The 17,305-nt window shown below is 34.1% G+C and overlaps 1 protein-coding gene across 1 annotated transcript; it reads left to right on the top strand.

Annotated features, from left to right (window-relative positions):
* Positions 1–389: 389 nt before the first annotated feature.
* CBP (sarcoplasmic calcium-binding protein) lies at positions 390–6,602 on the top strand. Its single transcript, XM_088032163.1, has 5 exons — positions 390–623; positions 4,779–4,922; positions 4,971–5,138; positions 5,192–5,332; positions 5,379–6,602. The coding sequence occupies exons 1-5, from the start codon at positions 537–539 to the stop codon at positions 5,607–5,609; spliced, it is 771 nt and encodes a 256-aa protein (XP_087888289.1). The 5' UTR covers positions 390–536; the 3' UTR covers positions 5,610–6,602.
* The last annotated feature ends 10,703 nt before the right edge of the window (positions 6,603–17,305 follow it).

Here is a 17,305-nt window from a genome sequence, read left to right on the forward strand (position 1 = left end):
ATACATTATATTATTATTATTTTACAAATGTGGAAAAAATCGCAAGTAATAAGTTAGAAATTTAATTGCCTACCCAGAAGTGAGGCGAGTGAGACCGATGTATAGTTGCTTCGAAACTGAAATTTATTGTTATAATTTTCATATCTTTCGTAACTGTTTGTATTATTATCGACAGTTATAAATTTTGGATCATCGAAACACACGGCCGTGTTTCATATTTTTTACACCCTTCCGCCCCTCAAAAACTTCCATTAATTTCCAATTTATTTCAAATCACCGATGACTTATCAATTACCATTATCACAAAGCAAACCCGAATTTGCCGTATCAAACCGTAAACACAAGAAACCATCAACCTAATCGTACATTCCTCGAAAAGACCCGAAGAACCGTCCTAAACAATAAGAGTAAGAGAGAAACTCCAATCGGGAAAAAGACAAGTTGATGATTATTCGGACTGCATTTTCGGCTCAGTTTGACCTGTTAACCATTAGAAGAGAGTACCCAGACCGAAAACGGCCACTTTCACTGTTACCATGGCGTTTTCCGCACTCAGGGGTGCCATCAGAAGCACAAGAAGTGTCTTTTTGAAAAGTGCAGCTCCGAAAATACACCGAAATGTTGTAAGTACCGCTTAATTGGAATTAATTTAGATGTGGTACTTCCGAGATAGTACGTGCAGTTGCATGCGTGTGCACGCGTGCACGCAATAACACAAATATTTTTGTTTATCTTTGATTTTCTTTGTCGGGTGGTGCTTACACGTGTTTCTGTTTGTTTTGTAAACACTGAGATTGCGTTTATTCGGTTTGTTTTGGTGTCTTTGGGGTGATTGACACAGGTAGAAATTGAAATTCGGAGGAGATTCGGGTCAAGGTTTTCACCGGCGGTTGCACAATGGATTTATTAAAACATAATTAAGGAACTGGATTTTTGTATTTTTTACAACAAAACAACAAAGTTTTTGATTTAGAGCACAAAGTACAATTTTTTACGTATGGGTATTTTTTACTAAATCGACCACTTTTGACCCTTTTTCTACCTTGTGAAAGACAGTTCTCTGAATTTTTTCAAATTTTTGTTCTTAACATAAAAAAAATGGTAAAATGGCTGATAAAGAACATCGAAGACTGGAATTAACTGGAAATGGGGCAAAAATCCAATTAACAGAAAGAAATCTTTTGGTAAAAGGTGTGGCAAAAGAAAAGATAAAAAAGAAAATGAGCAAAATGGCAAGTGAAGAATGCCATAAGAAATGGAGATAAGAACGAAAATTCTATAAAAATGAGACAAAAATGGTAAAATTGCATAATAGAATGGACAATGGAAGAAATTCAATAGAAATGCGACAGAAATCCAATTAACAGAAAGAAATAAAACTTCTGGTAAAATGGTGAGGCAAAAGCAAAGATAAAAATTAAAATGGAAAATGGAGATAAGAACGAAAATTTAATAGAAATGGGAAAATAGAAAAAATTAAGTGGAAATAAGACAGAAATCCAATTAGCAGAAATAAGTCTTCCGGTAAAACAGTGGAATAAAAGAAAAATTTTAGAATGGCAAATATAAAGCAGAAATGAGACAGAAATCAAAAGAATGGAAGAAAAATGTGAAATGGCAATAAATGGCAAAGAATGTCGAAAATTTCAATGCAATTGAAGAAGAAATTCAATCAGAAGAAACAATTTTGATGAAACGGGGAAGTAAAAATGAAAATAAAAAAAATGGCAGAATAAAGGACTTGATGGAATTTAAAAATTCATAAAATGAGAGACACAATTCAAGTATGGAAAATGGAAAGCAAAATGAAGCATCTCGTAGAATGTCATAACGAGGAAAATTCAATAAAGATAGGGGAAAAATGAAAAGAAGAGGCATGAGACAGAAAAATTGGCAATAAATGGTAAAGAATGTAGAAAAATTTAATGTGGAAGACAAATGCAATCAGAAGAAACAAGGGAATAAAAATGAAAATAAACATAATGTCAGAATAAAGGACTTGATACAATAGTTTCATCTATTGATACAAGAGTGTCAAATAGCTATAGCTTTTCAAATTTAAAAAAAAAATTTTCAAATTTAGTTATTGAGACGTTTTTTTCTTGACAATTTTTATTTTGAAATGTGTTTTCAGAAAAAACATTAAGATGATAAATTCAATGGAATTTTCTTGAGAAAAACTGTCATTTTCTCGAAGTTCGCCATTTTTTATTTTTTATTTTATTTTATTAAAAATAACTTTAATTATTCTACAATTATTTCTGCGTATCCTAGAGTGGACCGACTTTTTTTTCTATTTTTTAAATTTATTGAATTCATTGAATTTAAAAAAAATTAATTTTTTTTTCAAATTTATTTGTTTTTTAAAGTTTTGTTTATACATTAAAATAAATGCAATTAAACGATTTTACATGGTTATATACCTAATTTATAGTTGTATTTTACAAATGTAATGACTAGGATTTATGTTGGATAAACGTAATTAAAATTCAATGATTTTAAAAATAATGCACCAAATCATTTATTACTTTCTTCTCTGGCGTTTAAAGTAATATTTTGCGTTCATATTTTGTGTTCACAATATTAAGGAGCCGTAGACTTATAACATAAAACATATTCGCCTGGGTCTAGTAAACTGGCTGTAGATAAGTCTAAAATTGTTATCCACTAGCTTATCGATCTAATTAATGTATTAAATTTGAATCGTAGTTGTTATGAAAGAATGAAACTATAAATTAAGTATACAATCCTGTAAAATCGTTTAATTGCAATAATTTTATTGTATAACTTAAAAAAAAAAGAAAATTAACAATTTTTTTAATTGAATAAAAAAAATAGAAAAAAAATCGGCTCACTTTGGGATATGCGGGAATGATCGCAGAATTAATTGAAGTTTTCGATAAGAAAATAAAATAAAACATAAAAATTGGAGGACTTCGAGAAAATAACGTTTTTAGGCGACCTAAACTGAAAATGGAATTTTTAGACCTCAAAAGCGGCCTAAAAGTAAGTCTTTTCTGGCCGCAAACATTTTTGGCTGATCTGTGGTGGCGCCATCTATCCATAGTTTTGCATATTACATCAAGATACTGACATTACCAAAAATTTTATAATTATTTGGGGAAAATCAAATCGACAAACTACTGTAAAGTGCAACAAAAACGTGTTGAATTATTGAAAATCAACATGTCTAGCAATGCTGCTGCAACATCATCAAAATGCACATCAAACCTAATTCATACAAACTGTGAAGCTACACATGCCGAAACGGCAAATGTAAATAAAGAAAATATGAACTTTTCTGAAGGATTCATAAATATTTATAATTATTCAGTTATTATAAATGATTAAATCAATAAATCATAAATAAAAATTAATTAACTTGTAAATTAATTGATGTCACGGGCAAAAAGTGCCATTTTGCCCTTGCCTTATTTCGGGCCTCGGCCAAAAAAGAAACACTTATTGTTCTTGGTACACAAATAATTATTTTCTCAAAAAAAGGCGAAAATTTTCTGAAAACTACATTTCAAAACAAAAATTTTGAAAAAAAGTCCCAATAAGTTAATTTTTTAAAAAGTTTGTGAGACCATTACTGGTCTCGATGTCGTTGATTATCGCAAATTAATTAACAGGTACTAGCTATGGCCAATCAAAACTACTAATCGACTCACCAGACATCTGAACCACCCTATCGGTACATTTAGTCAGGACCGGACTCACCAGAATTGGGCCCACATTGATTGACTCGAAACAAAAGATAACAACACCTGTTTATCTGTAATTATGGATAGGAAAGAAAGGTACACTCACCAGGGGTGTTCCACCCCCTTGCCCCAGGCGATGCTAGGCCCGAACTGTTGCCATCTGTTAACCCTCTGGAGATGACCTTCTGGTCAACGACATAATCGCTGAAAGGTGTATAGTTCGGGGATATACAGCCCGCGGCATCAACTCACGATGTGTGTGAGAGTTCCAGCCACCAAGGTGATGGGGCACATCCCCATCACACCCATGTACTAAGCGGCGTCCCAGCGACAGGACACGGGGACCCCTCCAACACGTCCGCCGTACATTCTCGTCATTTGCATTGTGTGCCCACGAGAACCCTTCCGGATTCTCCATTACATGAGCTAAAGTCTGCCTCACCTGGACCTCCCCCCCCAGGGGAGACCCAGTGCTCAAGAATTACATCTAGATGTCTGCCAAGGGTTTTATAGCATAGTGAATTATACTCGCTTTGCCATTCCAACTTACACGAGTCTGCCAGGGGCCAAAGCCCCTGAAGGAAAGGGTTAACACTGAGGAATACACTTGCTCAGAACGACGTAGAGCAACAACTCCGTAATGGGCCAGTACGACCCTGACGGGTACGACACAGACGCCCAAGCGCACGTAATCACGACCACCAGCATACTAAAGATATTTCCCTCAAATAAGTTAAAGGGAACCAATCAGTCAAGGTCAAGTAAAACATATGTTAGCGGGGAGGTTTATTCACATTAATGTTGTTACCTTCGTCTTAATTTTTGACGTCTTACAAGTTATAGTAATTTAAAAATTTTACAACCATTTTTTGGAAAAATTCATAACTTTTTTTGGGTTAGAAACAAAACATTGAAAAAATTCTGAAAACGTTTTTTTAAAGAGTAGAAAAAGATAAGAAACTTTCAGCCAAATCAAAAAGAGTCGGGGTCAAAAGTGGTAGATTTGGTATGGAATACCCCACATACAGAGTGTTCTAAAAAATTTAATTCTTGACTTCGATTTATTTTTAGACCATTCCTCAAACCATGACATCTGTGATACCTCGCTTCGTCTACACGACAGGCTCCGACCACCACCAAAAAACCAAGAAGATCAGAACATACAAATCTTCCGAATCGGAATCAGACAGCGACTTGGAACCCCTCGGTCACAGGGTAATCTCCCTCTCACATACCATAACTTTATTACATTTTTTTCTTTAGGGAGAATCCCTTTTCTGGCGCCAAAAAATCAGGACTTTCCACGGAATCCTCGACGTCAACAAAGACGGCGTCATTTCCTACGACGACTTCAAGCTTCTAGCGGAAAGATTCATTGAACTGGGACATTTGAGCGACAAGCACACTGAAGAGTTCCGGAATCTCCTCCAGGTCTCCTCCCTTCCAGAGTTTCCTTCGTTCAAACATTTTTTTGAATTTTTTAGAACCTGTGGGAGAAGCGTTGGGGTCCTGTAAGTCCTTACAACCTGGTTACCGTCGAGCAGTTCCTCGAAGACATGCACCACGTCATCAACGACAGGAAGTTGGTCAGGCGGGCGCACTCGTTCCTTCCGTATCTGTTTAGGGTAATTTTAGTTTGGGACTAGACGGTTGTCACTACTGATTTTCTAGGCTGTTGATAAAGACCGGTCTGGGGAGATTTCCGAAAAAGAATTTAAATTGTTTTATACTTGTCTGGGTTTGGATGAAGACCACGCTTCTTTGGCGTTCAAATGCTTGGATGATGATAGAGATGGGGTTGTTACCATGAGGGAGTTTGTTAAACACGGGAGAGACTTCTTTTTGACGGAGGATGAGGGCAAATGCAGCAAATATTTCTTTGGGCCTTTAGTGGAACACTGAAAATTGAGGCTATTTAGCTCAGGGGACAACAAATTATCAATATGTTTAATTATACTGCTACAAGATTGTGTTATTTTCCCAATTGTCTCAGATCTTCAGGTTCCTCACGTTAAAAAAATGTTTTTTCTTCTTTTTTTTTAAACAAAATTGCAGCACAGTTTCTTCTTCTATCATCGACGCCAGTGATTTTAAACTTCAAATGTGTAATTTGAAATTCATTTGGTCGAAAAAACTGCTTGGATTTTAGCTAATTTCAAAATTGGATTAAAATTGACTTGTGCACACGTGGCCTGAAAAAATGTTCGGATTAGTGGAACAGCCAAATTGGCGAAAGGTTGGATTAACGTATTAATGAGAGTTATAACTTGCCTAGTACAAAAATTGTTATTTTGTTTGATAACTAAAAAATTAAAGGAAATTACTGATTAGATTAGATCGATGTTTAATCCGCGTTCAAACTGTAAAGTCAATCCAAATGCGATCTAGTGCGGGGACTTACAAATTTTGGCAAGTCAAGTGAACGTGTTCTAATTTGTGCTTAAAGTGTGAACAGTAATTAAAATGACACTAAATTTATAGAGAAGTACTAATTTAAATAGCGTGTCTCCATGTAGCGTCAAAAAGTATAAGTTTCATTAGTGACAAAAAAGTGACAAAAAAATTATAAAAATTGGATGTTTTTTGAGCTTCATAGTTATTATTATGACTGATGTTCAATAGTTATTAGGATCGTAAGGCTAATAATAGTATATTAAAGAACGTGTTTTATAATGGCCAATTTGGTGCACGAGGTCCCGGTGTACAAAACGAGCCGTAGGCGAGTTTTGTATGGAACGAGTGCACCAATGCCATTATAAAACAAGTGCTTTATACTATTTTTTCGAATTTGCACCCCTTTTTTAATAATAAAATTAAATTTTAGAATTCTAAGAGTTTTCGTGTTACACGATTGGTAATGGTTTTGTAACCACGACTTGCCACTTGATTTTCAAATTTAATTTAAAATTTGACATTTATTGAGTTTCACTGTCACTGAATTTTGACATAACGTAACCTAACCTCACAGCCAGTATTCATATCTATTATATTTAATATAGGTACAATTATTGTTGGCCGCAAAGGACAGTTCATTTTTATTCACGCAGCAATTTATTAAACACAAATCGTAAAAACCAAATTGACCAAGAACTTGACAGGAGACAGGTGACAGCCAGACTAATTAGTTCTGCCAATTCTTAAAAAACAAAATTTCCTACTTTGAGTTCTTTTATAGATACCTATAAACGACTCCAAATTGAGTACTCTAATGGACCTATTAAAGCGGCAAATTCGAAAAAAGCTATTTTAAAACCGAGTTGCAGCAACACAAAGACTTCCAAAAGCATTTTCGGATATTTTTTTGGCCAACAAAATATAAACAATCGAAAAAGAAATGTAGATGCAGATACTCATACAATAAATTGCTGTTTTTTTAAACGTCAAAAAAATTTCACATCTATCTCGATTGTCAAGGTAAAAGTTTCACTTAAATCTAATATAATACATCGCAAAACAGCTTAAGTGATATGCCATAAGGGTCTACGAGCCTGCCCGAAAATTTCGTGTTTGAAAAGTATGCAACTTTAACAACACTTTTGATTGACAGCTGCCAAAAGGGATTACCGAGGATTTGGTAATGAGCGGATCATAAACTTTATGGAAACGGTCGCTTGACCTGCACATTTCCTGAGAAACCCAGCGGTTGGAACAATAAATTCGTGTTGAACCAAAGATGAGTTGAAAATATTAGGATTTGAGTTTCTCTGCGTTTTGAGTCCGTCAAATTTCTGGTTCTAGAAAGCAAAAATTTAACGGACGTAATTTTTTTTCCAATTAATGAAAAATGTATGTATCAAAATTGCAGTTCCCATAGTACGTAATGGAAGAAAGTTTTTTTAATTGAAAAATGTAATTTTCGTAAATGTGGTCCGAAATTTTTCCTCACTGGTCGCCGGGGAAATTTTAAAATTACTTATTATTTTATTATTTTTATTTGAGAAAAACGCATTTAATTTTTTTTAACCAAACCTTTTACCTGACAAATGAGGGCCTTTTTACGCTGTTTTCTGTAATTTAAAAATTAACTCTTCAGAATAATACATCCCGCTAGTCAATAGAAATACTTCCCTAATTGATTTTTAACAATTTTAACATTTTCAATTATCATTTCTATATTTCTATATTGGTTAATATTTTTTAAGCCAGAACCACTCAGGAAAAGTAAAATTGGCGTTTAATGATATTATGCAAAAAACTATTTTTTTAAAAACCTGTATCCGCTTGTGTCTTTAATTGTACGAATTTTACATGAAAATCCTCGTCTCTAATAAGCTAATCATTACTTGCTACCGGTGGATTTTATATGTTACCAATAAGACGTTTTGTTTTGAAAAATGTCGAAGCTAACACCATAATTTTCATTTCAAGAAAAGATTGTAAAACCCAAAACTTCAAATCATCCAAAAGCAATTAAAAATGTGTTTCGGAAAACATAAATAAATATATAATAAATAATATGAAAAAAATATTTAAATTCTTGCAATCTTTGGATACTTGTTTTTGACTGTCCTCGACTTGTAAATGAATGTACTTTTTTAAATTTCTAGAGTTTTGTCGATTAAAGTTGGTCAGTAGCTTTTATCAAACTTGCTGTTTATTACAGAGAGAGAGAGAGAGTGTTTATCGTTGAAGGCCAATTTTTGTTCTTTAGATTAGATTATTATTTGCTTTTAATTATTTTAATTTACAATGGCAAACAGTTCAAAAAATCATATAAGTACATCAGTTACGTCAGTGGCAACTACGTTTAACATCAAATTTTTACAAGTCACTTCATTCTATGGTATAAAGGTCAGTTTTGATTAACGTTGATTGTTGCACCTTTTGGATACTAAATAGAAATAGTTAATTATTTACATTAAAAAATAAGAACTTAGGGCCCGATTTCAAATCAGTGGCGCAAAATTGCGTTGACGCAGTTGCTAAGGTAGCAACAGTTTGATTGGGATTGCTAAGACGCAATTCTAATTTCAACATGAAATCAGGCCATTAGTTTCCAGTTTTGACGTAATAAATTAAAAATCTAACTTGGGGAGTTATTTTTAAGAACTTTAAATTCACTTTTCTTCTAAAAAAAATTGTATTCATTTCTGGAATAAATAAATCTCTCGAGTGAAGATACTCTTGCTCTCTGCCATCGCGAATCATTTACAATGTCAGGATTAATATGAAGGTTTACTGCCTTAATGACTACATATTATCATTTTGTACAGGGAATTAAAAAAACCGATACTTTGTTCAACTTAGCTCAACTTTAGCTCAACTATTCGGACACAGTGTTTTCGCAAGAGCTTTTCCAATGAATAAACAATAATTTTACACAATATAATAATTTACACATTATTAGGTTTCCCAAAAAAAAAAAACAATTTCACGTTATTGAGTTTTGAAAAATAAGTTCTTACTATGCTTACTGATAAAACAGCATTTTTTCTACAATTTTAAACACAATTTGCGTACAATTAAAAAAGTCAATTGAAATATTTTTATCACATTTACAGGGTCCGGCAATACTTGTGTCCACCCCCAAAATCGTCTTTAATTTTAAAGATAAAATTTTGAAAATTTGCATACGCTCACAGTTGACAAAGCTCTAGAAGCTGACGCAAAAATTTGTTTTTTATCACCAATAGTTTTGGCGTCGCGACGCCTTAAAAATTTAATTTTTATTTAATTGTAAGGGTTTGTGATATCAACCCCTAATTTAATTTTTTTTCAATATGTGTTAAAAATATCTCAGTTGTTATTTTTGATTCAATGCAAATTGTCTTCAAAATTTGAGAAAAAAATGCTGTTTTATCAAGTTAGTTTTCAATTTCATTACGTCAAAGTTGGGAACTACGTTTACACCCATCTGTCAACATCTTGTGTCACAAATGACATCTGTCCTTTGGCCCGCTTTAGATTGTAACAAAAGTCTTAATTAGTGAAATTGTCGCTTTGTCGATGTTAATTAACGATTTCTGGTGTCCATAAAGTGCAACATGCCCGTGTTAATCAAAATTAACCTTTATAAAAGTGAATAAAGGACGAAAAACTGACAGTCAATCCCGAAAGCTTTTGCATAGGTAGAATGAAGGAGAAATAAAAGGCTATTCTAATTTTATAGGCAACAGAACCGTAATGTCAGCTTGACAAATGGACAACAGGACTCTCTACTTTGGGTATCCTAGCAATTAAAACAAACCCCTCGCAATACCTCTGGCCATCGTCGGTTCAGCGATCGTGATTGGCTCCCGTATTTTTGTCTTAACTCGATTATCTTTTGCCCTAAAGATATTTTATTTTTAAATTTTGGTTTCGTACGGCTGTTTGCATGAGTCTGTTTTCTCTGGGTCACGAGTTCTGGGACACCTGTATATCTTACATGCCTACATAGCTTTATTGGCCACCATCTATTGTTTCATAGTTGGGAAAAATAAAATAATTGGTTATTACAAAAATGTAATAATAAAAAGATTTATTTTTATTTACAATTACATTGCAAAAAATGGAAAATGAAAGTGATGCAAGTGTACAATAAAGTAAATTTATCGAAACATGAACATTAAGATGTGTCTAATACGTTTCTATGCTTACATGTAAAGTACTTCGTAATAGAGATGATAGAAATAATTCATAATAACATAGTTACTGTTTCATAATAGCATAGTTACCGTCTCATAATAGCATAGTGGCCCTTAATCCATAATATTCAATGTATTTTCGAAAATGAAAGCAACTCCGAAGACCAAAATCTGAAGATTTCCATTTATTTATACACCGTGGTCCACGAGTGATCATGAGCCTGACCAAACTCAAACTGCAACCCAACATACATTTTCATAGCTGTCGTAGATATTTGAAATGAACGTCAAAGTTGACAAATGTTTCAGAACAATCTACTCACGCTATTATGCTTTTAATTTATGAAGACTGCTTAGTTTTAGCATTGCTTTTACCTGCTTAATGTTTCGTCGGAGGAGATGCCATTCCACATGCGATTAGAAACTGTCTTGAGTGAAAGAATTTGTCGAAACTCTGACAGCTGTCTTGTTGTAAATATAAATTTGGCAACGAATGCTATGAAAATGTATGTTGGGTTGCAGTTTGAGTTTGGTCAGGCTCATTATCACTCGTGGACCACGGTGTATTAATTGTAACATAAAATATCTTGAGAAATGCTTTTCTCGCTGTTTTAACGCGTTCAAAAATTTAGTCAAAAATTGGAAATTTGCAGAACTTTTGGGTGGTAGCACTGCCTCATTCGTACATGTTTCGATAAAGCTTTGTATTTACTACGGATATTAACTAATTCATAAAAAACTCGGACGTTAACAAGTAACGTCCTCGTTCATTATGAATTACTTAATATCCTTCTCAAATAAATAGCTATAAATTATAGTGATAATAGACTGTAAAAGAAGCTTTATCTTACATAGCAACCGGTAAACAAATATTTTTATACTCCTAAATTATTTCGGTGTGTTCTAATAATATTTAATAATTCTTGTGCCGTTATAGATGTGATAGGGCATGCAACAACACTATCATTTGGATATTCAGGCTGCCAATGATTAGGCCCAAAAACTGTCTCCGGTTGTTGTACGTCGTTACAAATTTCTTCCATTGTTGTAATTTCTACTGGATAATTAATGGTCAAAAAAATATAATTATTTAATCTGTTTTTTGGTATATGAACATATTTCCAAATCCATTTTGGAATTGGTAATTGCTGAGAACCGACTGTCATCTGTAGATTTGTCTCAGCTATACCAAAAGTACCAGTAAACACATTTGCGTCACGGCGCATATAACTAACATAACGTCTTACATTTTGTTCCAAGTCATTCCATCGCTTTTCATTATAGACCTTCCATTGAGGTACAATATTGTTGTAGTGAAATGTGCAATATCTCTGAAATTTGTACGTAAAATCCGCGTTTGGAGCTAAATGACCCTTATCCCAGAAATGACTTTCATCAATTATAATAGTAGTACTTATTTTAGTTTGTTGTATATCATAAATATAATAATTATCTAATTTTTGGTTTCTGTAAATTCCATTAGGAATGTTAAAAAAAGAACGTTTTCTATAGGGGAGAGCGTTTAGAATATATCGTGTTAAAAAGTGTTTGGAGTATACTATTGGAAGTGATGGGTTATAACAAACATCATATACGGGAAGAACTTGAGGTGGATTTTGTAACTGGTGTCCTATTACGTATTTTGTATAACCGGCTGCACAATCTGGCGAATTTGGTATGACATTCACATGCATGTTATGGGACCGTCCATGCTCGCATTCTATGTTTGCAAAATTTACTGTGTGTTGACCCGATTGAAAAAGAGTTCCTTGGAAGCAGGTATATACACCAGCAATAACGTTGTCATTACCAGGACACCAAATATATACGGGTTGATTCGTGTTAAAAGTCAAACTGTGGGTCTTATCTGGGAAGTGCAAAATTTCTAATCCATTTTGCCTTACAGGTAGTGCTACAGGACCATCTTTTTTAATTCGCACTACGCAATCTAAAAAAAAAAATATATATAATAATTTTTTTTTCAAACGTCATAAAAGTGACCATTATCTAAGCTCGATTGTCAGGGTATAAGTTTCACTTATATGCTTAAGCAGAGCATAGCACGTTATACAGGGTGTCCCAGAACTCATGCCTAGCCGAAAACCGGGGATATCGGGAAAAGATGTGAATGTGTAAATTGCTGAAAAAAAAGTTCCAGCTCCAACAGAAACTGAGAAAAGACATGACAAAGTTGACCAATCACAAGGCTGCGTGGAGATGGTCTGGAGGATACACTGGCGTGTTGCTAAGAAACCAGTTTAAATTTTCTCCTTTGAATTTTGTATGAACAATCTGGTCCACTATAAATTTCACTGACGTTAGAATGACAGGCTTCAATAAATCTAACTCATATTGAACTTAGTGTGCAGAAACGGCTCAGCGTACTTTAGAAATTGACTAGAGGGTTGAAGACTACTGGTTGACGAGCGTTGAATGACAAGAGACACACCTGGAGGACAACTGACACAGTGAAAATCCAAGTGGAGTGTGAAACGGCGTTTCTTTTGGTTTCCCTTGCTTGCTGGTTTCCTAGTTGATGTTTGGTGGTAACAAATATCCTAAAACTGCTCAGGAGTACTCGGCGGCAGAATGTCTCGAAATGCGTCTTATTTTTGAAGAGTGCTATCGAAATTAGTATTAGCAGCAAGAACGTACCGAGGACGTTTTCCAGGTGGTGATTATTATCCGGACAACAAAACGATTCTTAGTGTTGTTTCTCGAGCTGGACACACTGATCAGTTATTAACAGATCGGCGCGAAGTTGGTGGAGCACCAAGACAGGCCAGAACTGTTGAAAATGAAGAAGCCGTTTTGGAAGCGGTTAATGAACGAACACTCCACGCAAAGTATCTGAACTGTGGCACGCCAGTTAGAAATCGGAAAACCTTCTGTACAAAAAATTCTCGCGACAGATCACCGGCACCCGTACCATGTCAAAGTTTGGTTAGAAGAGCTCATCTGTGTGTCCAAAATAATGGTGGTTTGTTCAAACATTTGATTTAACTATTACATCATGTGTCTTGTTCTGTTTCTTGTTGTAATAAAAGGGTTCTTTTTAGAATCGTCATTGTGTGGTTTTGATCTGTCAAATTGACATTAAATGTCAGTTATAAAAATGTAGTGGACCAAATCAATTTTCCTTTTTAGGATTTAATTATGAAACCTAGCAACGTTAATATTATTTGTGCTTGAGCGTCTGGGATTGGTCAGTTTCGTTAAGCAATTTCTCAATTTTAATGCACATCAGGACAAAACAAATTGCATTTTTGGCGTCCTGATTGCTGTCGGCATCCGCCCTTTTTCGGCTAGGCGTGAGTTCTGGGACACCCTGTATGCTTGGGCTCCACCGTAACAATAGAAATGTTACCATGGCACTATGATTCTGCATGAAACTAATTTTTTTAAGTAAAATAGAGCAATTTTCTATCGTTTGCAAAAAAAATCGTATATGCCATTCAGAGCAAAAATGGCTTTGTATGTTTCGCCTCTCACTACGTTTGGCAGACATCACAAAGGTTCATTTTTACTCTTAAGGTTGAACTATCCATATTTGAAGATAGGGCGTTTCAATGTAAAAGAGCTATTTAGATGCGGTTTTTTGTGTTTGAAAGAGCACAAAAAATTGTAGTGACGTTACCCTATGAGATTTACAGGGCTAGTCACGAGAAGGTTACTTCTGAAAATTATATTTCCGCCACTCAAAATACTAATATCTTGTACTACTCGATACTGCCAGAATTAGAAATAAAATGCTGAATCCACGATTGTTTTAGAAAATCATATTTTGCTTTAAAATTTGAATTAGTAACAACGCTACGCATAGTAAAGAAATGCCTTTAGTGAGCTTTTCACATAACAAAACTTACTTATAAATAAACATCATTTGTTTTAAGAAATGTGTCCCTTTTTTGTTTGTGAAATATTTGTGGAAAAAACTTTCAAATTAGTGCTGCATTTTTTCTCTGTTAGATTTATGGTTTATTTACTATTTTATGATCTGACCCTCGATTTGACCATCCCCAAACTTTACCTACCCAGAAGTGAGACGAGTGAGACCGATGCATAGTTGCTTCGAAACTGAAATTTACCGTTATGATTTTAACACATTATCTAGCTCGATTGTCAAGGTGAATGCTTAAGCAGAATACACCATCTTATTTTTCTTGGGCTCTACCGTAACCATAGAAATGTTTCCATTGCACTATAATTCTGCATGAATTTATTTTTTTTAAACTAAAATAAAATAATTTTCTATTGTTTGCAAAAAAAATCCTATATGCCATTCAGAGCAAAAATGCCATTCAGAGCAAAAATGGCTTTGTGTGCTGAGCCAGTTCGTGTGTCTACCAAACGTAGTGAGGCAGACAATAACAGGCAAAGCTTCACTTTTGCTTTTAATAACATATTGTACTATTATCCAAAATGCACTAATAAAATGGTCTTTATTTACTCATTTGGCACAGATAAACTACTCTACAGCATGCTCAACGAGTGATAATGAGCCTTACCGAATTTGAACTGCAACTCAAAATACACTTTCATAGCTTTCGTTGCAAAATTTGTATCCACAACAAAACAGCTATCAGAGTTTCGACAAATCCTTCTACTGATGATAGTTTCTAATCGCACGTAAAATGCCTTCTGTCTCAAAAAAACGTTAAACATGAAAAAGCAACGCTAAAACTTTGCAGCCTCCGCAAATTGAGAGCGTAATAACGTAAGTAGATTGTTCTGAAAAATGTGGCAACTCTGACATTCAGTTCTAGTATCTACGACAGCTATGCAAATGTATTTTGAGTTGCAGTTTGAGTTCGGTTAGGCTCATTATCACTCGCGGACCACGGTGTATTATTATTGTCTAGAAGCCTTAAGGAAAATTATGCTACAGGCGGAACAATTGAATTTTCTACATTATACACCGTGGTCCGCGAGTAATGAGCTTGACCAAATTCAAATTGCAATCCAAAATACATTTTTATAGCTTTCGTAACCAAATTTTTATTTACAACAAAACAGTTGTGGAATAGCATTTCTACTGAGAAAACAAACATAAAAAAGCAATGCTAAAACTTTGCAGTCTCTATAAATTAAAACCATAATAACGCCAGTTTAATCGTCGCTCTAATGGATGGTAACATTGCTATTGCAAACGCGCGTCTGCATTTTTTGACGAAATTTTGTGTTTGGGAATAAACTGTATTTTTGATAAGGTGAGTAAAATGTTCTGGAAAATTTGAGAACGTTCAGTTCAAGTACTATCTACGACAACGAAATGTGTACGGCAAAATCGTCTAGCGTATAATTTTCACTTTAAATCATAGTCGCACTTCTAATTGTCATTTATGACAATTGATGACAGTAGTTAGTTAAAATCGGCTAAACATTAAACTTTAGTCGAAAAACCAAGAGCTATTGCAAAATTTGCTGAAAATCGGTCGCTAAGAGCAGTGGCTGCTGAGTAAGAGCTTTATAGGTAAAATGAAATGTTTAGGGAAAAATCAAAAAGAACGCCACTGCTCAAAGTTTGATTTACATTATAGAAATTCAGAGAAAAATCCATGACAACGAAAAAGTCGTTCACATTTTGGTGTCGTCAATAGTATCTACGACAGATAAGAAAATGTATTTTGGGTTGCAGTTTGAGTTTGGTCAGATTGGGTCAGAATCGTTATCACTCGCGGTCTAGGGTGTACGTACACATCAGTACCATTCATAAGCTATATAGAATCAACAAGCAAGCGATCAAAACTTTATTTGTCAATAATTCCAGACAATCTCTCTTTGACATTACTGGTTATAAAGTATTAAGATATCGCGGTGTTGGTTTTTCAATAAAAAAAATAAACTAAGGGTTAGCGCCAATATAAATAAATAAATTACAGTTTGACATTATGTCTATCTAAGCCGTAAGGCTCATTAAAAATTGATTATAAAATCTTGGATTAAATTTAATTCTAAACTATATTTTGATCCGATTGCAGAAACGTGGTTTATACATAGGATTACGTAATCTAGGATAAAACGTTATTACTTGTAAACAAACCGCATTTTTGACGCGTTATTCCGTGGATTGATCTAAAATTCGCAAATAATAGGTACTGCAGGTTTAAATACTTACAAATTTAATTCCACAGTTCGGAAGCAGACGAACATAATCACATGTTTTTAAGCTAGTAGTGAAAAAACAATATTAATTAAAGGAAACGCTGACAGGCATTTACTTCTTTTCTTTCTGCATGTTCAAATAAACATGAATTTTTAAATGTGCGCGTACATACATATTCTGCGTTTTCAGGAACCTAGCATAAAGGGGACCTACAAAAAGCACTTTGTTATCAAAACACGAGAGGAAGAAAAGAATTTCCAGTCATATACGAGACTCGATAACACCCAAAAAAGGTTTTTTTTTACCCATAACACGTTTTTAATTGTTTTCTGTAAAACCTACCGGTTGACGATATTCAGTAATAAATGTAATAATTTTTTTTAGGGTTACGCAGCATACCCAAATGATTAGCAGCATTTAAACTTTAAAATAATAAAATAAAAAATTTTCAATAAAATTGGACTCATAAACGTCTATGAGATTAAAGAACACAATATTTTCACTGCGTATAAATTAGTAGATTTTGTTATACGACAGAAATGTGGTACTTTTTGTCGAGTAATTAAAATGCAGTAGTAAGGCAAAACGTAGCGTAGCCGAGCGTATGCAAAATTGCGAGACAGCAAAGCCACTTTTCGGCCAAATAACAAAAATACTATTTTTTTTCCAAACCTTAGATTCAGTTCCACGACCACCAATGAGTGAACGCAAATTGAACTAAAAACATGGATGGTTATGCATGTAGTTGTCATTGATGACATTTACTATGAAAAATATTGGTTTCAAAGAGTTTCAAACTTACGATCGTGCAAGTGCCATCCAAAATGTAAGCCTCAAATAGTAATCGTCACAAAAAGTACTTTTTCTGCCTAGGCCTAGGCTTCAACGAGCGCTTTTCATTACTTATAACAAAATTGCCTACTTTA

This window comes from Gnatocerus cornutus, chromosome 3, assembly GCF_029298725.1.
Source record: "Gnatocerus cornutus isolate USDA-ARS CGAHR chromosome 3, icGnaCorn1.1, whole genome shotgun sequence".
In the NCBI taxonomy this organism is placed as follows: Eukaryota; Metazoa; Arthropoda; class Insecta; order Coleoptera; family Tenebrionidae; genus Gnatocerus; species Gnatocerus cornutus.